Raw genomic sequence first — 20,432 nt, forward strand, 5'->3', positions numbered from 1 at the left:
TTGCTCATCGGGTTTTTATTAGGTTCTTCAAGGCCCGCATCCTTCTTTAAAAGCCTTTGAACTTGGCTCTGAGGCAGAACCAAGAATTAAGCCTGAGGGAGACTAGCTTGAATCAGACCTGAGTGTGCTACCATGCCTGTGATCAAGATAAAGAAGCGGAAGGAAGAAAGCAACGATGAGGAGGCCTCTCGTCCGCGGAAATTGCGCATAAAGACCAAGGTCATGGATGAAGAGGAAAGCCAACCTGAGGTCAGGAGGAGTCTCAAGAAGTCGACAAGCTCTGGTAGATCCAGGAAACCAAACGGAGGCAGCGGCATGAAACTGAAGCTGAACCTGAAGAAAAGCAAAAGCGCAGAGCCGGAAAAGCCTCCAAAGGCTCCCAGGCTGAGAGTGAAACCTATCAGGGTGCCCGGAGAGGGATACGATTCAGAGGCTTCAGATATCGAAGATGATCCGCTGATAGAAGAGGCCATCGTACTGCGAGTGCTGCCGGATATCCAAGCGGAATTTGTAAAACATTCGATCGATTCTGGGGATTACTCGGGGATAAGCATCAAATGGAAAGGCCAAAGACATGCTATCGTCAACATCAACGATGTATCGTACGGGGCAATCCTGGTGAATCTCCCCACGGTTATCGAGGTGAACAAGAGTGTCGATAGGAAGAACCTACTCAAGACGGTCGATGTATCGCAAATGCTGCTCTGTATCCAGGTGATCGAAAGCGAGGAGGAGGTCTTCACGCTGCGGCCTCCAGAGACAGAAGATCTCGTGTCGAAACACTTCGAGGAGCATCAGGACGAGATCAATGAGTGCAAGATGAAGTTTTTCAAAGGCTACAACGATGGGCCGCTGACCGAACTGGAGACCAAATATCTGGAGCAGATAGCGACCAAGCCCTACGACTACAAGCACGGCTTGACGCCTCCGCTTTACAACGTGCGAAACAGGCGGTTTCGGCGGAAAATGGGGCTTGACGAATTCGAGTACGCCGAGAAGTGTGTGGAAAGGCTACTCAGACAAGACGACCAAGCAGAGGAAGTGACGTATGAACTGGTGGACGAAGACGAAATACAGCGGAGATCCACGCCGGCCGCAAGTCTGTCGCAGCTGGAGACAAGAGAGTCCTACGCGGCGGAGACCGCGGACCACGAGAAGGAGGAGGTCGACCTCAACCTAGACGAAGCGTTCCAAAGCGACACCGAGGAGGCCAAGGAAAGAGGCTCCTTCAAAGACGAAGCGGCAGACGAGCGCAACGAGCACGACTTGTTCGACGAGACCGGCGACGACGTCGAGCAGGACAACGGCGAGGAGGACGAGGAAGAGGAGGAAGAAGAAGAGGAGGAAGAAAACGAGCCCGAAGACGAAGAAGCCGAAGACAACGCCGAACGCGTCGAAAAGCAAGCTGTCGACGAAGACCGCCAGCACAACGAGCTGCTCAAGGACGAGCTCAACGAACTGGAGACTACGCTGAACCACGCCAGACAGAAGCTGCAGAAGGCGGCCAACCCGCTGCTAAAATCAAGATTCGTCGAAACCATAAAGAAGCTCGAGAGGGAAGTCGAGCTAAAGAGAAAGCAACTCAAGTTCAGCGACGAGACCCTGCAAAAGCCCGAAGACGAAACACAGCCCGCGCCCTCGCAAGAACAGCAGCCGGAAACCGCCGTCGCCGGAGACACCGACGACGACGAAGACGAAGAAGACGAAGATGAAGAAGACGAAGACGAAGACGACGAAGAAGAAGACGACGAAGATCGCGCTGCGCCCGATCAGCCACAAGAACTCGACCAGAACGATCTGGACATGATGATGCTATTCGGCGCCGAGGGAGATGACGCAGAAGAGTAATCAATCGGTCCAACATTCTCAAGCTGCAAGACCGGCCAACTGGCCAACCGGCCAGCGTGCTATCCGATCTGCTCAAAAAGCCCTGTAGGCATTGGCCGGTGAGTCGCGCGTGTCGTGCCAAGCGACGAGCAGTGGAAAAAAGTGATAATAAGGATGATAATATCGGGAAACAAGAAGCCTTGCGGTAGTAAAAACGATTGCAAAGTGCACAAACGATACGTACGAAGGGGGAAGGAAGCTCTGTAGGGATCTGCAAAGGAGCAGAAAGAGTGGCTGTATTATTCGGGATCGCTATTATAGGTTTGTGTTGTTGTGGTTTTCTGTCGTGAATTTTTTCTTTTTACTCGGTTTGGGACAGCTTGGTGGTGGTTCAGTGAGTGAGTATCGGCGAGTTTCTAGTTTGTACATCGAAATACCCCTCCTACCCCTTCTTCGAAGCGTTCGATAGAACGATTTTTGGTGAGTTCGAATTTACATCATTTGCGCAAGTTGCATGGGACATGAATGTGGATATACCTCAAAGACAATTCAGTAAGGAGGAGATCAACCGATGCTATCTGAGATGGCAGCAGTTGCGCAACGAGCATGGGGAGAACGCTCGTAACGTTCCGGAGTTTGTATATTTCACCAAGGTGCTGCATGTCGCAGCGAAGCAGCAGCAGGAGCAGGCCCAGTTGCAACAGAGACAGCAACCGGCAGCACAGGAGCCGCAACAGCAAGGCAGCAGTCACGTGAGCAATGGGTCTCCCGCATCGATGCAGCAGCAGGTGGTGGAGACGGGTCACAGGGGATCGTCGGAGTTGCGGTCGCAGGAGCCGCAAGTTCCGCAGCAGCAGCAGCAGCAGCAGGCTCCCGGTTCCAGTATCTTCACAGCAGAGCAATCGGAGCTTCTGAAGGCTCAGATCACGTCGCTGAAGTGTCTGGTGAACCAGCAGCCGGTCCCGGGGCCGTGCCAGGCGGTCATACAGCAGTCGATTACGAACCCGCCGGACTTCAAGAGGATGCTGCTGGCGCTCAGTGACTTTGTGAAGCGGTACAAGCAGGCTCAGAACGGACAGGCGGCGGAGGCGGCTGCAGTGGGCAAACCGTCGCCCGCGGTGCAGCAGAGTGCTTCGCCGGCCGGGGCCAGCGTGCCGCAAAACGCCTCTCCCGCGGAGATGGCTCAATTTCAACAGAAACAGCAGCTGCAGCAGCGGGAGCAACTCCAGAGGCTCCAGAGGCAGCAGGCTGCAAGCAGCAATGCAGCATCTCCGCTGAACAACGGCACGATCAATGACGCGGCGCAGCAAAGCCGACAAGCAAGCCCGCAGATTGCCGAGCCAGAGGCTTCAAATCAGGATCAAGAGGCTCCGATCGACGGCGAGAAGACACCGCCCAAGCCAGCGGCGCCTATTCCGCTGGAGCAGTTCAAGACGTTGCATCCGGAAGTCGAGAATATTATAGATGTAGACGATCCCGATATCATGGTGGACTCGTTCACTCTCCCAGATATACCACAGGAGAAAGTCGACTATGGGAAGTTATTCCCTAGCGCGGAAAACAAACGACTGACAATACAGCCAGGAATCTTACCGGTCGGGATAGATGCACACACTGCTACCGAGATTTATCAGACGCTGATTGCGCTTAACCTAGATACAGCGATCGATGAATGTTTGACAAATGTATTAGATGAGAAATGTGATGACAAGACGAAAGAAGATTCTCTTTACGATTATTACGCGTTCCAACTTTTGCCGTTGCAAAAGGCTGCCCGCGGCCACTTACTAGGATACGTATGGTATCAAAATTCGCTCTTGCCAAATACCCATCCCAATTTTCTTTCCAAGATACGAAACATCAACGTCCAGGATACTCTGCTGACAGCAGAACTGTACAAGAAGCATGAAATTTTGCAATACGAGAAGAAAAGATATGAGAAATCTGCTAAACTTGAAAACATTTTAAGCTCGTCCATTCACCGTCATAATAAAAGGCTTGATTATAGAACCAGACGTGTCAAATTTGGCCACAAACTAATTAATACTCATAATATTTTGGAGAAGGAAGAACAACGGAGGGCTGAGCGAAAAGCCAAAGAGCGTTTACAGGCGCTTAAGGCTAATGATGAAGAGGCATATATCAAATTGCTTGACCAAACAAAGGATACGAGAATTACGCATCTGTTGAAACAGACAAATGCATTCTTGGACTCTTTGACGAGAGCCGTTAAGGATCAGCAGGACTACACCAAGGAAATGATAGACTCACACACGAAGGAAAACAGCGAAGAGGCCGATGAACTGAAAGTCAAAGAAGACAAAAGCAGTTTTGAAGCTGAGATCGAAGAACGCTCCAATGTTGATTATTACAACGTGGCACATAGAATTAAAGAAGAGATAAAGGAGCAACCATCTATTCTGGTCGGAGGTACACTTAAGGAGTATCAATTGAAAGGTTTACAATGGATGGTTTCTCTTTTCAACAACCACTTGAATGGTATTCTTGCAGATGAAATGGGGTTGGGTAAAACTATTCAAACTATCTCCTTGCTCACCTATTTGTATGAGAGGAAAAACATTCACGGTCCTTTCTTAGTCATTGTTCCTCTATCGACGTTAACGAATTGGAGCTCTGAATTTGCCAAATGGGCACCTGTCTTGAGGACCATCGCATACAAGGGATCTCCAAATGAAAGAAAATCTAAGCAAGCTTATATCAAGTCCGGTGAATTTGATGTTGTTTTAACAACGTTCGAGTATGTTATCAAGGAAAAAGCGATACTATCAAAGATTAAATGGGTTCATATGATTATTGATGAAGGGCATAGAATGAAAAATGCGCAATCCAAGCTTTCTTTAACTCTTAACAATCACTATCACTCTGATTATCGTTTAATCTTAACCGGTACGCCTTTACAGAACAATCTGCCAGAACTGTGGGCGCTGCTGAACTTTGTCCTGCCCAAGATCTTCAACTCAGTCAAGTCATTTGACGAGTGGTTTAACACGCCGTTCTCGAGCGCTGGTGGCCAGGATAAAATAGAGCTAAGCGAGGAAGAAATGCTTCTCGTTATTAGGAGATTACACAAGGTTTTAAGACCTTTCCTCTTGCGTCGTTTGAAGAAAGATGTAGAAAGGGAGTTGCCTGATAAAGTGGAAAAGGTTATCAAATGCAAAATGAGTGCACTGCAACAGATCATGTACCAACAAATGCTAACTCATCGCCGCTTGTTTGTTGGTGATCAGGCAAACAAGAAGATGGTCGGCCTTAGAGGTTTTAATAATCAAATCATGCAACTGAAAAAGATCTGCAATCATCCATTTGTTTTCGAAGCTGTGGAGGATCAAATAAATCCAACTAGAGAAACTAATGCCAACATATGGCGTGTTGCTGGAAAGTTCGAATTGCTCGAAAGGATTCTTCCCAAATTGAAAGCGACGGGCCATCGATGTCTGATCTTTTTTCAGATGACTCAGATCATGGATATTATGGAAGATTTTTTGAGATTCATCAACATTAAATATCTAAGGCTGGATGGTCATACCAAGTCTGATGAGCGTAGCATGTTACTGCAGCAATTCAACGAGCCTTCTTCGGAGTATTTTTGTTTTATTCTATCCACTAGAGCGGGTGGTCTCGGGTTGAACTTGCAAACAGCTGATACTGTTATTATCTTTGATACAGATTGGAATCCCCATCAAGATTTGCAGGCGCAAGATAGAGCTCATAGAATTGGTCAGAAGAACGAGGTTAGAATTCTCAGATTAATCACAGAAAACTCCGTCGAGGAAGTTATTTTAGAGAGAGCCCATAAGAAACTGGATATAGATGGGAAGGTCATACAGGCTGGTAAATTTGACAATAAGTCCACGGCGGAGGAGCAAGAAGCCCTTTTGAGATCGCTCTTGGAGGCCGAAGATGAGCGTAGGCGTAAAAGAGAATTAGGCATGGAGGAAGAGGAAGAAATGGATGATAATGAGATGAATGATATTTTAGCCAGGAATGAGGGTGAGATCACGATTTTTGCTGAAGTAGATGCGGAGAGATCGAGAAAGGCCTTAGAACTAAACATTACGACAAGGTTAATGGAAACAAACGAACTTCCAGAAATATACAGTCAAGACATTGCTAAAGAACTTGAGCTCGAACGCGAAGAGGCGGAAAATGCAGTATATGGAGGCAGAGGCGCGAGAGAGCGTAAAAACATGCACTATAGTGATAATTTATCAGAAGAACAGTGGCTCAAACAGTTCGAAGTCAGTGACAATGAGGATGACAATATGCTTCCTGATGGGAAAAGGCGCAGCGTCGGCAGACCACGAGGCTCTACGAAGAAATTGAAGGTTGAAGATGAAATCGACCAAATCATAACGGCAAACCCCTCTCCTGCACCGTCAATGGAGAACTCAAAAGTGGAGCTAGACGATGAGATTCTTGCCCATGACGGGATTGAGGAAGAGGGAAGCGAGAATGAAGACGATTTCGACCCTCAGTCAACTGCTGGTAAAACATCAGCAAAATCAGCTAGAACTTCTGGTCGTGGCAGAGGCCGAGGCCGAGGCCGAGGTCGTGGGCGAGGACGGGGTACACTTACAGCTTCCAATGCTGCGCGCGGCCGGGGAAGAGGACGGGGGCGTGGGAGACCTCCCAAGCCAAGAAATGGACGTGAATACGTGAGGGACCCTGCAGCCACAACGCAGCCCTATGAAGTACGGAGTGCAGTGTCTGAAGAGGCGCGCAGTCTCTATCAATATGCTCTCGAGTATACCAACGAGGATGGTCGAAGGCTTTCCGACATTTTTCTCACCAGGCCACCGAAGACATTGTATCCAGATTATTACCAGCTCATCAAGTATCCTGCCGCATTTGAAAACATCAGCAATAGCATCGAGTCCTTCGCATATGACTCCCTGAGAGAAGTCTTGGAAGATTTCCATTTAATTTTTTCCAATGCACGAATTTACAATACCGAGGACTCAGTTATCTATGCTGATTCAATTGAGCTAGAGGAGAGGGTTACATCTAAATATAGGGAGATGGCTAAAGACGATGGCACCATAGATTTCACTGAGTTTGAGGAGGCCTACGGGACAAAGCCACTCAATATAAGTGGCCTGCTTCCAGGAGATGATCCAGCTTTCGTTCCTGAGAGCAGTGTGCCAGACGATATGCAGATGGATTCTGTTGAATTGACGGACCATGCCGTCACCCCGGAGACTGCCCCCGCTTTGGACGGGAGGTTGCCCGAAAATAGTTGAAAGTGCCTATGAGTTTTCATCACAGGAAGGATGATGAGCTTATGTTTTATACTCGATAATTCTGTAATCATAATATTTAAGATATAAAGCCTTTCCAAGATGAAGCTGCTTCGATGAAAGAAGCGAGATTCTACAAAAAAGATGTGATTGCAGATATCTATTTCAAAAGACTGGGAGGCCCATCAAAGTCTTTATATTCGCTCAGTACCACAGTTGGTTTTGTTAAGTTTAGATCTTGTGAAGACTGGTAAAAGGTAGGTATCTGCCTGAAGGCTAAGCCACAAGTGTTTATGTTGATGTACCAAACATGCAACAATCCTTGGGCACATGGCGCAGTTGGTAGCGCGCTTCCCTTGCAAGGAAGAGGTCATCGGTTCGATTCCGGTTGCGTCCAATTATTTTTTCCTCTACAAGAACCAGGAATCCATACATTTGTACAATAGATATGATCAAACTCCAGCTCTTGCAGCTTAGCGGCATCTCATGTGTTCGGGCATGTCACTTGTAGCCCTTCTGGCGTCCAACGGTGGATGGGATAGCTTGTTTATAAGCGCCAACAGCTTAGTCGCGCTTTGACAACAAGACAATCCAAACTACTCATATCAAGACTGCCGCTCTTCTGGCGGCCATCATGTGTGTTGGGCTCATCCGAAACACTTGTGTTATAGGGTTTTCGCCAGCATCGAATTAGCCGCTGTTGGTAACAGGCGCTAACATACTGCTTAGGAAGGGCTCGTTACATCGGATCCCTGACCACTGGAATCGACAAGACAGATTACGGGAAAGTCAGTACTCCTAGCCGTCCACAAAGTTGCAACTCGATGCCTCTCAAGCTTTTCTCAAGCAAGAAGTTGCGTTTGCGAGCTTCAACCTGGGAAACTCGATCGAGAGGTCTAAGTATGCATATCGAATCGTGCAATGAGCCTCCAAGAATTGCGAGGGATTCAACGGAGTCGCCAGGGAAACTCGAGATCGATTGCTGAAGCACCTGGGACAGAGTCAGCTGGTAAACCAATGACTTACTTCTGTTCAGTGCTGGTACAGCTGGAGTTACAGCTGTGAAGCAGCCAGTTCAGCGACAGGGGCACTAGGCGTTTGTCAACACTGGGATAGATACTGAGAAATCAAACTGAGTTAAGCAGCTCCGCGACTTTATTATGTTGCTATGAAAGGAGTCACAATTCCACCTGAGTATGCTGAGTCAGGTCTGCATCTGAACGCTGTTTTGGGGGGATTAGCTGATGAATAGATCTTTCGGCGTGCGGCGTCCGATAAGCACAATTCAGGGCTTGACGAAGCGAGGAAAGAGTAAGCTAGATAAGATCTGTTGGCTCGAAATACTTAAAGGTCGAGTAGCGATCAAACCTGACGTGTACCTCAGGCTTTCCGGTCACTGTGTCGAAAAAGGACAATGTCACAAGGAAGAAAGGCAGCTGAAAGACTTAGTGGTAAGACCATTTTTATTACCGGTGCGTCTGCTGGTATTGGCCAGGCTACTGCTCTAGAGTACCTGGATGCCTCCAATGGTAATGTCAAGCTGATTCTTGCTGCTAGAAGACTGGACAAGCTTCAAGAATTCAAGGAAAAGGCGTTGAAGGAATATGCCTCGGCCAAGATTCACATTGGGCAATTGGATGTTACGCAATTCGACAAAATCCAGCCATTCTTGGATGGATTGCCGGCAGAATTCAAAGATATTGATATCCTGGTGAATAATGCTGGGAAAGCTCTCGGGAGTGACAAAGTCGGTGAGATTGCCACTGCCGACATCGAGGGCATGGTTAATACCAACGTTATCGGTTTGATTACTGTTACGCAGGCGGTTCTCCCTATTTTCAAAGCCAAGAACTCTGGTGATATCGTCAACTTGGGGTCTGTCGCCGGTCGTGAAGCGTACCCGACCGGATCCATCTATTGTGCGACTAAGCATGCTGTCAGGGCGTTCACTCAGAGTCTGAGAAAAGAACTCATCGATACCAAGATCAGGGTCATTGAGATCGACCCAGGTAATGTCGAGACCGAGTTCTCTCTAGTGCGGTACAAGGGTGATGCTGCGAGGGCTAAGAAAGTTTACGAAAACACTGAGCCATTGTACGCTGACGACGTTGCTGATCTTATCGTCTATGCCACATCAAGAAAGCCCAACACTGTCGTCGCCGATGTCTTGCTCTTTGCAACCAACCAAGCTTCGCCATACCACATTCACCGTGGCGCTCAATAGCGTGTGATTGACTAACCGCACCGTAAGATTCCTTCGATATACATAGGTATCTAAACTTATTCCGCTACGCCTCGAGCTCCGCTAGTTTCTCCTCGAACTCCTCGAACGTAATAGCACTCTTCCGGCCTTCATACCGGATAACCTTGACGAAGTAATGCTCATAGTCCTGCAGTAAGGCCGCAGGACCACACACACCGGTGGACACCCCAGCTTTCTCAATCAAGTTTAGAAACGTCTCCCTCTGGTCCCAGCCCTGCTCCGGCATTACCTCGGGCAAGAATGTCGAGCTTAGAGTCCTCCCGGTGAGCGGATTCCTGAACTCGAGCTCGATGCCATGTGTCCCGACCTGCCAATCATAGATATCGCCCTTCCCATCGTAAATCGTTTCGAAATTGTGCAAGATGTTGCAGCTGCACTTCAAATGGTTCAGTTCCGCAGCACTGATAGGAGAGAACCGTCTATCGTGCAACGCAGCTATCAAAGAGTATCTTTCGATGCCCTTGACCACGGGAAGTTGAGCAAACGTTCCAATGCAGCCTCGCAAATGGTACTCACTGCTACCTCTGGATTTCTTCTTCCACGTCACGAACAAAGAAGTATTCGAGCTTGGATCTACTGGATAATCTGGATACAGTTTCTCACATACTTCATCAAAAGACACCTTGGCAGCTGCAGCTGTACCGTTCAACCTCTTGTAAAGCGTATAGAACGCCCAAAACGCATATGGCGAGCTCCTGCCATCATCTGAGGACATGGCTTAACGGTATCCTGAACAACCAGCGTTCGATGCAACCTCTTGAAGACCCAAATCTCACGGCAAACTCCCGTTATGGATCTCCCTTTATATATGGCCAGAGACCTCTATTATCATGTGACGGTTCTTATAATATAGGCCTTGTAGCACCAATAAAGTGCTAAATCAGCTAGAGATTGGCAAGAGTTGAAGCCCGGTGCCAGCCGATCTGACCTGGGATGCGGCTGTTGGAGTGGTTAGTTTGGTCGTGGTTCGGGTTGCAAGCCACTGTGTTGGCTCAGAACCTGTACGATTCGGATCCGCACATCATAGAACTGACGCCCAAGAGCTTCGACAAGGTGGTTCATGGGACGAATTACACGACGCTGGTGGAGTTTTATGCCCCATGGTGTGGCTACTGCCAGCAATTGAAGGGTATCATGAAGAAGGCCGGCAAGGTGCTGGACGGCGTAGCACAGGTTGCGTCGGTGAACTGTGACGTGGCGAAGAATAAGAAACTGTGCGGCCAGTACAAGGTGCAGGGTTTCCCCACGCTCATGGTGTTCAGGCCGCCCAAAGTGGACGTCAGCAAGCCCGTTTCCGAGAGGCTGCAGCTGCGGAACCACGCTAGCGAGGTGTACCAGGGTGTCAGAAAACTAAGCCCGATGGTCGACTTTGTTCTCTCCAGGATCAAAAACTACGTCAGGAGAATAAATGGAACCGGTAAACTGTGCTCTATCTTGGAGGGACAGGGCAGAAAATCGCTGGTTTTATTCTCCAAGCGAGACAAGGTCTCGCCCATCTACAGGGCTGTTGCTCTCGATTGGCTGGGCGTCTTTGACTGCTTTACCATACCCAACTCGAAGCTCAGTGGTCTGGCCGAGGACAACCAGCTCGCGACGACAAACCCACAGATATCGCAGTTCTTACAGGAGACGATCCCCCTCCAGATGACGAGCGAGGAGAGCATGCTGGTTGCGTTCGATACCGCGAACGACCAGTACCAAGTCATCCAGTGCGACTCGTTCACGAAACCGCAGATCTCCAGAGCGCTTTCCGCGGCTTTCAACGTCACCCCGATGGAAGGCCCGCTGAGCAAGAGGGAACAGTACTTGCATGCCTTGAGGACGGGCAGTAAAAAATCGCAACCGGCAAAGAAAATCCACGATGAGCTATAGAAAGCCTGTATATACTTGCTTTATTTCAAGGTGTCAGCATCTTAATTTCTGTCACCTCTAGCCGTACAAAGCGCCCGATTAATGTCCATACAGGCTTGTTCAATGAGTATCATAATGTACGGAATTAACGGGTTACCTGCTATTTCTCTTTATTTACGATCATCGAGTACTTGAAACCGGACCTCGTTATTGACGTGATTTTGTTTGAGTACTCATTTTTGAGAAATATATTTACCTGATTGCCTACCCGTTTGCAATTTATACGTTTTTCAAGAGGCTGCAACAACATCAATCAATTCATGTTTAGCCGCTTAACACACTTTTATAAAACATTTAACACTTTTATAAGAAAACAATTCAGACTCACTGTATTCAAAGGATGATAGGTAATTCGATCCATAGAGTACTGTCTAGTATAGTTTCAGATCAATCCCGAGTCTCAGGGCACCTCATAGGGTCAGAAACCCTAAATCAACGCGTGAAGTATAAATTTTGGCGAAAACGCGTCAACATCAGAAAACTTCACAACTTTGGTCGTTACTTACAAGAGATCATCATATAAATCATCAGTGTGAAAATATGTCAGGTGCTAGCACTCATGCAACCCCGATTGTTATCCAGCAAGATATGCCGTTTACAAATACTTCAAGCCTAAGCGCTCCTATTCCTTCGCGTTCATGCCCGGCAACACCAGCTGAAATGGTCAGATCTACCCCGAACACAACGTTGAAGGTCAAGAAAAGTCCAAAGAAAAGCCCCTCACGTTGGATGGAGCGATCATCTTTCAAGATACATTTTACCCTCCTGAATTTGAACAACAAAAAGAGAGCCAAATGTATTTACTGTGGGAAGATGTTTAAAGAGGGAGAATCGACCGGAAACTTGTCAAAGCATATTACTGCTGTCCATCCCAGTGCTATAAAGAGCAAGAAACCGAAAGTAAGCAAAGAGCAAACTCTGGATATGCTTCCCAGGAGATCGAAGTCGCTCAGACTGAGCGACTCTCTGGTGCAGGAATGCCAGAAAAACCCTGAGATTCTAGAAACGCTACTTTTGATATCGGAGGGCTTTTTACCCTTCAACTTTGTAAGGCTTCTAAGTTGGGGGATGATAAACCGAAGGCACGCAGCCAATGCCTTCATCCAATCAAGAACAACGCTATCGACCAAAATTAACCTTTTTAAAAGATACCTGAATGAGACGCTGCATTACAACTTAAAAGACACCACCATGGTTAATATTCAGTTGGATATATGGACCTCTCCTAGCAATATTTCATTTCTCGCGGTAATGGTTTCTTTTGCTCCGAATATCCTCAATATGGAATCACTGGAACTGGCCAATGATGCGAAAATTCTACTGAACAACCGAGGGGAATCCCGCAACTGTCATTTACTAGAGTTTGTTAGTCTGGGGCATAAGCGACACACTGGTTTAAACATATACAAGGTTTTCAAGGAGATTTTACATAGACATGACCTTGTTGACAAGCTTGGAACTATAACCATGGACAACGCTACAAATAATGAGTCTTTTCACAAGAGTCTTGTCTATGACTACTTGAACACAATAAAGCCTTCTGGACATCAAATGTTGGGCAAAGTTCGCTTTATCCGTTGCGCTAACCATGTGTTAAATTTGATCTTCGGGAGAATCATAAAGAGTTTGTGTGAAGACCTCTTATTTGCCGACGCCTTCAGTAAAGTGACCAAGCTGGCGAAAATCATGAGGCGCTCAACTGCGGTCAATGCAAGTTTGAAAGAACATGGTATACCACTTATACCATATGAATCACAAACCAGATGGATTTATACCTGGAGACAAGTTACTGTTTTTTTACAAAATTATGCAGCCTATTCGAAATGGTTCGAAGCACTCGACACAGAATCCCATACTCACATCATCAATCGAGTCCAGAGTATCATAGCATTTGAGGAAAAGACAATTCAAATGCTGACATACTTCGTTGAGTGCTGTGATATATTCGGTGAACTGAATTTCACATTTCAGAATGATGAGATTAACAATCTCCCTCAAGGCGTTCCTCTTTACTACCTACTAGGTCACTACTACAAACTGTGCTTGAGTGCGTTTGCCGGAAACCATATTCCTAAAACTCCAGGTATGGATTTCTCTTATTTCAATGGCCCAGAGTATCTATCTTTGGATGATAAAAGAATTGTTCTTCAAGCAATCAAAGATTCCTACGGCTGCTACCAAGACTACTTATCTCATATCCAGGTGAATCCTTTGTTCTACGTTGCAGTGATCCTAGATCCAACGGCAAAACAAGACAAGCTTTATGAAATAATGGAAGACGAGGAGTTCACGGTTAGAATAAGCGAAGTTAACTCATTCATGCGCAACTACCTGAAAGTACAGAGGTTTAGCTGTGTTACGGAACAGGAGCGGAAAAAGATTCCTAAAGCTCCTAGCCATAAAAACCTGCTGTCGTTTAATATACGTGTCGCACCTGATCCGTCGAGGCATACCGGATCGGCTGCCATGGAAGCTGAGTGCAATGATGGAAGTCTTGAAGAATGGGTAAAATATCAGAGAGAGCCTGTAATCGCAGGAAACTCTAGACAGGAAGCGATAAAATGGTGGTATGACTACCGCCATACTTATCCGATGCTTTTTAAATTGGCAATGTCTTTGTTCTACACCAAGTTTACCTCCTGTGATGTGGAAAGGTGTTTCTCGCTCGCTGGCAGGGTTGTTAGGAAAGATCGAGCACGTTTAAGTCACAATAACATAGGAACGTTGATGATTTTAAGGGATCGATTTTCAAATTTTGGTTTTTATAATGGCGGCCTAGTATCCGATGCTATCTTGGATGATGATGATTTCGATATTAACCTTGACGATACTACTTACGTTGACTCTCTTCCGGACGTTCCAGACCACGAGCGAGAAGACAGCGACGATGCCATTTTTGAAGAATGGCCACAAGAATCCTGGTCTCCAGAAACTCCCACTGCTCCCCGGACACCCGAGGATTCTCTTCGACAGGCTACAGATAGTCCTACACCTGTGGGCTGACAGACACACCTTAAGTGTGAATCCTAGATGCTTCGCTAAATTTCGTGTAAAGTAATACATCCTAAATCGTGACCCACGAATAATACTCAGAAACTACCCAATTTGTGAATAGTGATAAACTCATAATTACTCACACTCTCTACGATGAGTGGGTTTCGCGCATACCCATTACTCGAAATGGCGCTACCGAGTTGGAGCAGAGCTATTACCCGGTTACTCATTGAACAAGCCTGATGTCCATAACTAAGCTAAGCAGTAACGTCTACTTCAACTAACGACTGACTGTGACTGAGATCCAAGCAGCCAAGACCGAGCCACTATCGCTGTCATGATTACCAAATACTTTGCAAAAGTCGTCGTGAAGTTCAATCCCTTTGGGAAAGAAGGTATGTATCTGAATGGGCGCTCGAACGGTTTGCGAAATGATGAGCCTAGTACTGACAAGTGATTTGCAATAGCCAAGACTGCAAGACTCCTCCTAAGTTCAATTCCACCGGCACAAAGATTGCAGGGCACACAAATACAGACTGAAGTGCTGACAGCGCAGTCGAACAAGAGCCCCATAGTCAGGATAACGTTCAAAGACAAGCATGAGATGGAGCTAGATCCATCCACTGCGAATTTCCAAGAGCTAAGCAGCTATTTTGACCGCCACTCAAGACAATTGAGGCTAAAAGAGAGCATTGAGAAGAGCTGAATGCAACAGCTGTGAGAAAGTGAATTCTGTAAATAACACCCAGGCAATCAGGCTAAAGGCTCTCACTATGGGAATGGCAGCTAGTACTAGCCAGGATAGATTGACATTTGAGAGCCCGATGTATATTCAATTATTATGTTAAATGTCTAATTCTTTACTTGATGCCCACACAGAGATAGTCGTAGCGTTTTTTTAAGCGATGAGCCTGAAGCTCGACTATAATAACAGACAGTGAGAGACAACCATTGGATCGCCGGTATTTCGTATCAGGAGGACCTCCATGTCTTATTACTTCAAGAACATCAAGCCTGGGGTTGACTCTGAAGCTGAGGATGACGACGAGCTAGAGAATTTGCTGAGAAGGAGCACCGAAAATGGTCAAGACGAAGAATCTACCGATGATGAGATGAGAACGCTATCGTTTGGGTCGCTGAAGAAGGCCCATGACATATTATCGGAGGAGGAGGATGAAGAACAGGGTGGCGAAGGCGAGCAAGTGGAGGAGAGGGATCGGAACGGCATAAGAAAGAGGGAAACGGGCAGTGATTCCGGGTCCGACAGCGATTCTGAGTCGGATTCAGAGGATGCAGGTTTCTTTGAGGAGGATTCAGAGGATGACGATGGCTCAAAACCACAGAGGAAGAAGAAAAAGAGCAAACATGCGCCAACGGAGCAATCGTCCAAGAAACCAGTGTCGAAGATTAGGAAGATCCCCGGGCTGGACGTACCCAAGGCCAGAAACTCTAATCTGTACAAGGACATACGGTTTGACAAGGCCACCGGCCAGCCGATGGATTCAACCGCAGCCAGACAGCGTTACAAGTTTTTGGACGAGTACAGAGAGAATGAAATCAAAGAGCTGGAAAGTCTGCTGAAAGACCGCAAATTCAAGTCTAAAGTCTCCGAGCATGAGCTGGAACAGATGGAGCAACAACTGAGGAGCATGAAGTCTAAACTGCAAACAGTCAAAAACAAAGAGCTAGAGCGCCAGATTGTCAAAGACTATGAAAGAGAACTAAACAAGGACAATAAGAATAAATACCACTTGAAGCAAAACGAGAAGCGCAAAGTGATTCAGAAGTGGAAATTCGACCACATGAAGGCCAAACAGCGTGAAAAGGTCATGGAAAGGAAGAGAAAGAAGAGGCTTGGCAAGGAATTCAAACAATTCGAGTTTCACAAACCTAGGTAGTATGGAACTTAATCAAGAGTTGAACAATAAACAAGTATGTAATTGATACATGGCTCATCTTGGCGTGACATCGGCTCCGCCCTTCTGCAGCCAGTCGTTAATCGACCCAGGGTAAAGACCCGTATCTTCGTAGCCGTAAGACCTTGCGAGCTCCTCAGCTGCCTTGGCTCTGATACCCTTTAGGCAGAAAAAGATCAGTTGCTGATCTTTCCCTGGCTTAGGGAACTGGAACACTTCCTTGAATTCTTCCTTAGGCAGTCCCAGCGCACCTGGTGCGCTTTGCAAGGGGATATTGATTGACGTGGGCATCTTGTATGACTCCAGCTCGCTAGGCTCCCTCACATCGATCAGAATCTTCGTCGAATCGGGCTTTTCAACCAATTTCTTGATCTCTTCAAAGTCATATATCTTTGGGCTATTAGTAGACAAGGCCCTTAGGCAAAGACGAGTGGATCCCACGGGACCAATGGTTCTAGAGGCAATGCGGAGCATCTTCAACAAGCTGTTCGGAACGTTCCTTGGAGCCTGTGATCCTTCCTTGGCTATCTGGAGGTCTATAAAGGATAAGGCCGGTTGAGAACGTACCCTGTACATGAATCCAAGTCGAGCTAAACTTCGTTACACACAGAAAACTGCCAAAAGACAGCACAGTGTCGTCTTCAAACTGTGCCGACTAGACAGTTGGCCAGCCTACGGTAAATAAACATTATAACTGCAGCTTGTCACCACCTTTTGCAAGCCAATCGTTCACAGAACCGGGATACAAGGCGACGTTGTTGTAGCCATTCTTCAGAGCAACGCCCTCAGCACCGGCAGCCCTTCTGCCGGAGGCGCAAAAGAACACCAGTCTGTCTTGCTTTCCTGGTTTTGGGAACCCAAAAGTCTCCTGGAACTTCGTGCCCTCGAGACCCAAGCCTTCAGGGTGCGACCTAAATGGCATGTTGACGGAGCCAGGAATCCTGTACTCCTCAAACTCCTTAGGCTCTCGGACATCCACCAGGGTCACAGCAGGATCCCTCTGCTTGACCAATTCCTTCATCCGGTCAAAGTCATATACGTCCGCCGGGTCTCTCTGCCTTTCCTCATCGCTAGTCCCATTCCAAGCATCCACTATAGCTTTCCACATTGCACACAGTCACTGCTCAACTGCCAGGTGTTCAGCAGTCTCTAAAGCAGACAGGCACTTAACCTTAAGTACTAAAAAAATATCGCCTGTTGCTCCCTATAGGGGCAAACTGAGGGCACGGGCAGAAGCCCTGGATGGTGCCGATGGATTGCCAATGATCCGGTATCCCATTTCGATGTATTATGTCTGTGTAGTATCTCAGGGCGACGACGTCGCCCTAGCTCTAACTGTCTATAAAAGTAACACGACTTCAACGCAGCTTCAGGTCGCTGACTATGAATTCGCCGTCTCCCAAGTGCCGAGTGATGCCGACACGCCTCACGACGTACTGTCCCGTGTGTTTGATGTAGTCGATGATTGTGACTGAGGTGTTGAACACGATGATATTGTGTGCATTGTGTTCCTCGTACTTGAGCCATCTGAGAAGAGTTCTGATGGCCCCACCGTGGCTCACAACCGCCATATTCTTCACTTGGCCGCTTTCTGCGGCCGATTCAGCTATCGAGTTGATTCCGCTCGTCAGTCTTGCCAGGAACTCATCGGGTTTCTCTCCAAAATCCCTGAAAGAGCCTCTGCCATGCGCCTCAGCGTACTTCTCGGCGTCTGCCAGATGCATACCCTCGATAACGCCCATGCAGCGTTCCCTCAATTCCTTGTAGCACGTCACAGGAGGCGTGTGGCCGCAGTGCCCCAGCATGGCCTCCACGGTCTGCCTGCAACGTTTCAAATCGCTGCTCGCAATCAAGTCAAACTTGATGCTCCCTTCTGCCAGGTGCTTCCCCAGCTTCTCAGCCTGGTCCCGGCCTGTTTGGTTCAAATCGGTGTCCAAATGGCCCTGCAAGATCTTCCGCACATTGTGCTCTGTTTGGCCATGTCTGATCACAAAAAGCCTTACCACATCCGAGTCCTCATTGTTGCAGTAGAAGGGAATGTCTCTGGTCATCTCTGATCGACCTATATCCTTGCTGTGTTGGTGTTTCAGTGCTGGTTGTATAGTGGTTAGGTCAATTTTTTACTTGAAGCCATACTAATCTTCACCTACATCGATGGCATATATAGCAGAGGCAGCAGTAGACTGTTCGGGGCCCTGATTGAAATGCTAGCTAGGGTCTGATGGAGTATCCCGATGAAGACACGATTCGTATACTGATCACCACCGACAACCACGTTGGATACAATGAGAATGATCCCGTTACTGGGGACGACTCGTGGAAGACGTTCCATGAGATCATGATGATTGCCAAGGACAGCAATGTCGATATGGTACTGCATGGCGGCGATCTATTTCACGCTAACAAGCCGTCGAAGAAATCGATGTACCAAGTCATGAAGTCGCTAAGGCTGGCGTGCATGGGGGACAAACCATGCGAGCTGGAACTACTCAGTGATCCCTCCAGAGTGTTCCATTACAACGAGTTCACCAACGTTAACTACGAGGACCCTAATTACAACATATCGATCCCGGTCTTTGGCATCGCTGGGAACCATGATGATGCCACGGGCGACAGTCTGCTTTGCCCCATGGATCTGTTGCAAGTGAGCGGATTGGTGAACCATTTTGGCAAGGTCTTGGAGGCAGATAATATTGAGGTGATGCCTTTACTGTTTCAAAAGGGCAAAACTAAGTTGGCGCTTTATGGGATGGCCTCTGTGCGCGATGAGCGCCTGTTCAGGACGTTCAAGGAAGGCAAAGTCGCATTTGAGGTGCCTTCGATGCGTGAGGATGAGTGGTTCAACATCATGTGTGTCCACCAGAACCATACAGGTCATACCAACACAGCATTTCTGCCGGAACAATTTCTGCCGGACTTCCTAGACGTCGTGATATGGGGCCATGAGCATGAATGCATTCCGCATTTAGTCCACAATCCAACAAAAAAGTTTGATGTGTTACAACCGGGCTCGTCTGTGGCCACATCCTTGTGCGATGCAGAAGCCAAGCCTAAGAACGTTTTCATCTTGGAGTTACGATACGACTCGGCTCCAAAATTGATCACAATACCACTGAAGAGCGTAAGAACGTTTGTCATGCGATCTATCTCATTGCGCGATCAGCCTCAGCTGCGACCTCATGACAAAGAAGCTATAACCAAATTCCTCTTCCAGCAGATAGAAGAGATGATAGAAGAAGCAAACGCTGAAACTAGGAAGAAGGCAGGCGATATATTTGACGGAAATGATGAAGACATGGAATATGCCCTACCTTTACCACTGATTAGGCTTCGAGTTGACTACGGAGCGCCTGCAAATGGTACGTCGATAATAGATTACCAGGTGGAGAATCCGCGTCGAATCAGCAACAAGTTTGCTGGACGTGTCGCTAACGGCAATAGCGTCATTCAATTCTATAAGAAGAGAACTGGCGGCGGTGCATCCAGGAAGCGGGAAAATGCCGTAATGAGCAATACTGATATGGAGAGACTGGCTAACGACGAAGGAGGAGAATTGCAAGTGCAGACCTTGATCGATGACCTACTAAAGAAAATGCAACTTTCTCTGCTGCCGGAGAATGGCATGAACGAGGCGGTCAAGAAGTTTGTTGACAAAGATGAGAAACATGCCTTAAAAGATTTCATAGACCATGAGATTGATAACGAGGTAAATATCCTAGTCTCAAACAAGGGCTTTCTGCAATCCGATAATCCGGAAGAGATCAAGCAATTGATAAAGCAGGTCAAGCGAGCAAACACAAGCAGCCCATCTGTCAACGAAATGGCCGCTGCTCAAAACCTTGTATCCGCCAATCAGGACAGCCATCCCACCAGAATATCAGCTGCAGGCAACCGTGAGATCAGTACTCCAACTTCCTCTACGAAAAAGAGGGCTCCAGCACGCAGAAGGACCCGCGCCAGTGATTCCATTGTTATATCGGATGCTTCCGACGGCGACGGGTTAGATGACGAAGAAATCGACATTGTGCTAAGTGACGAGAACGATGATGGCTCCGTTGACAAGCAGGCCAAGAAGCCGACAAAGACAAGAAAGAGCAGAAGTGCGGCTGGGAAGACTACTGACAGAGACACACCGGCCAGAAGGGCCAAAGCATCCAAGACACCCAAGACTGACATCCTAAGTAGTCTTCTTGCTCGCAAGAGGAAATAGCATGTAATCCAAAGCTTTAAGTTAATATTGGGAGCTCTTGCTTCAGTTTGTAA

At 47.4% G+C, this 20,432-nt stretch overlaps 12 protein-coding genes and 1 non-coding gene across 13 annotated transcripts; 9 read left to right on the forward strand and 4 right to left on the reverse strand.

Annotated features, from left to right (window-relative positions):
- Positions 1-132: 132 nt before the first annotated feature.
- On the forward strand, positions 133-1,848 carry TAF7 (TATA-binding protein-associated factor TAF7; the record flags this gene model as incomplete). The annotated part of the gene is made up of 1 exon (XM_037283409.1): positions 133-1,848. The coding sequence occupies one exon, from the start codon at positions 133-135 to the stop codon at positions 1,846-1,848; it is 1,716 nt and encodes a 571-aa protein (XP_037139305.1).
- Positions 1,849-2,348: 500 nt separating this feature from the next.
- Positions 2,349-7,088, forward strand: SNF2 (SWI/SNF catalytic subunit SNF2; the record flags this gene model as incomplete). Its single annotated transcript, XM_037283410.1, has 1 exon — positions 2,349-7,088. One exon carries the CDS (start codon positions 2,349-2,351, stop codon positions 7,086-7,088), a length of 4,740 nt encoding a protein of 1,579 aa, XP_037139306.1.
- Positions 7,089-7,409: 321 nt separating this feature from the next.
- HG536_0Dtrna4A lies at positions 7,410-7,482 on the forward strand. Its single transcript has one exon. It is a non-coding gene; the product is annotated as a tRNA-Ala (tRNA).
- Positions 7,483-8,499: 1,017 nt separating this feature from the next.
- On the forward strand, positions 8,500-9,309 carry ORA1 (oxidoreductase; the record flags this gene model as incomplete). Its single annotated transcript, XM_037283411.1, has 1 exon — positions 8,500-9,309. One exon carries the CDS (start codon positions 8,500-8,502, stop codon positions 9,307-9,309), a length of 810 nt encoding a protein of 269 aa, XP_037139307.1.
- A 64-nt stretch (positions 9,310-9,373) lies between these two features.
- Positions 9,374-10,063, reverse strand: HG536_0D01560 (uncharacterized protein; the record flags this gene model as incomplete). Its single annotated transcript, XM_037283412.1, has 1 exon — positions 9,374-10,063. The coding sequence occupies one exon, from the start codon at positions 10,061-10,063 to the stop codon at positions 9,374-9,376; it is 690 nt and encodes a 229-aa protein (XP_037139308.1).
- Positions 10,064-10,281: 218 nt separating this feature from the next.
- MPD1 (protein disulfide isomerase MPD1) lies at positions 10,282-11,220 on the forward strand (the record flags this gene model as incomplete). The annotated part of the gene is made up of 1 exon (XM_037283413.1): positions 10,282-11,220. One exon carries the CDS (start codon positions 10,282-10,284, stop codon positions 11,218-11,220), a length of 939 nt encoding a protein of 312 aa, XP_037139309.1.
- Positions 11,221-11,799: 579 nt separating this feature from the next.
- On the forward strand, positions 11,800-14,262 carry HG536_0D01580 (uncharacterized protein; the record flags this gene model as incomplete). Its single annotated transcript, XM_037283414.1, has 1 exon — positions 11,800-14,262. The coding sequence occupies one exon, from the start codon at positions 11,800-11,802 to the stop codon at positions 14,260-14,262; it is 2,463 nt and encodes an 820-aa protein (XP_037139310.1).
- A 328-nt stretch (positions 14,263-14,590) lies between these two features.
- Positions 14,591-14,959, forward strand: MRPL44 (mitochondrial 54S ribosomal protein mL53; the record flags this gene model as incomplete). Its single annotated transcript, XM_037283415.1, has 2 exons — positions 14,591-14,648; positions 14,721-14,959. 2 exons carry the CDS (start codon positions 14,591-14,593, stop codon positions 14,957-14,959), a joined length of 297 nt encoding a protein of 98 aa, XP_037139311.1.
- A 280-nt stretch (positions 14,960-15,239) lies between these two features.
- On the forward strand, positions 15,240-16,151 carry RRP36 (rRNA-processing protein RRP36; the record flags this gene model as incomplete). Its single annotated transcript, XM_037283416.1, has 1 exon — positions 15,240-16,151. The coding sequence occupies one exon, from the start codon at positions 15,240-15,242 to the stop codon at positions 16,149-16,151; it is 912 nt and encodes a 303-aa protein (XP_037139312.1).
- A 54-nt stretch (positions 16,152-16,205) lies between these two features.
- Positions 16,206-16,745, reverse strand: RDL2 (thiosulfate sulfurtransferase RDL2; the record flags this gene model as incomplete). The annotated part of the gene is made up of 1 exon (XM_037283417.1): positions 16,206-16,745. The coding sequence occupies one exon, from the start codon at positions 16,743-16,745 to the stop codon at positions 16,206-16,208; it is 540 nt and encodes a 179-aa protein (XP_037139313.1).
- Positions 16,746-16,857: 112 nt separating this feature from the next.
- RDL1 (thiosulfate sulfurtransferase RDL1) lies at positions 16,858-17,277 on the reverse strand (the record flags this gene model as incomplete). Its single annotated transcript, XM_037283418.1, has 1 exon — positions 16,858-17,277. One exon carries the CDS (start codon positions 17,275-17,277, stop codon positions 16,858-16,860), a length of 420 nt encoding a protein of 139 aa, XP_037139314.1.
- Positions 17,278-17,527: 250 nt separating this feature from the next.
- On the reverse strand, positions 17,528-18,220 carry HG536_0D01630 (phosphoglycerate mutase; the record flags this gene model as incomplete). Its single annotated transcript, XM_037283419.1, has 1 exon — positions 17,528-18,220. One exon carries the CDS (start codon positions 18,218-18,220, stop codon positions 17,528-17,530), a length of 693 nt encoding a protein of 230 aa, XP_037139315.1.
- A 170-nt stretch (positions 18,221-18,390) lies between these two features.
- Positions 18,391-20,379, forward strand: MRE11 (MRX complex nuclease subunit; the record flags this gene model as incomplete). Its single annotated transcript, XM_037283420.1, has 1 exon — positions 18,391-20,379. One exon carries the CDS (start codon positions 18,391-18,393, stop codon positions 20,377-20,379), a length of 1,989 nt encoding a protein of 662 aa, XP_037139316.1.
- Between the last annotated feature and the right edge of the window lie 53 nt (positions 20,380-20,432).

The sequence above is a fragment of the Torulaspora globosa genome, chromosome 4 (genome assembly GCF_014133895.1).
Source record: "Torulaspora globosa chromosome 4, complete sequence".
Lineage (NCBI taxonomy): Eukaryota > Fungi > Ascomycota > Saccharomycetes > Saccharomycetales > Saccharomycetaceae > Torulaspora > Torulaspora globosa.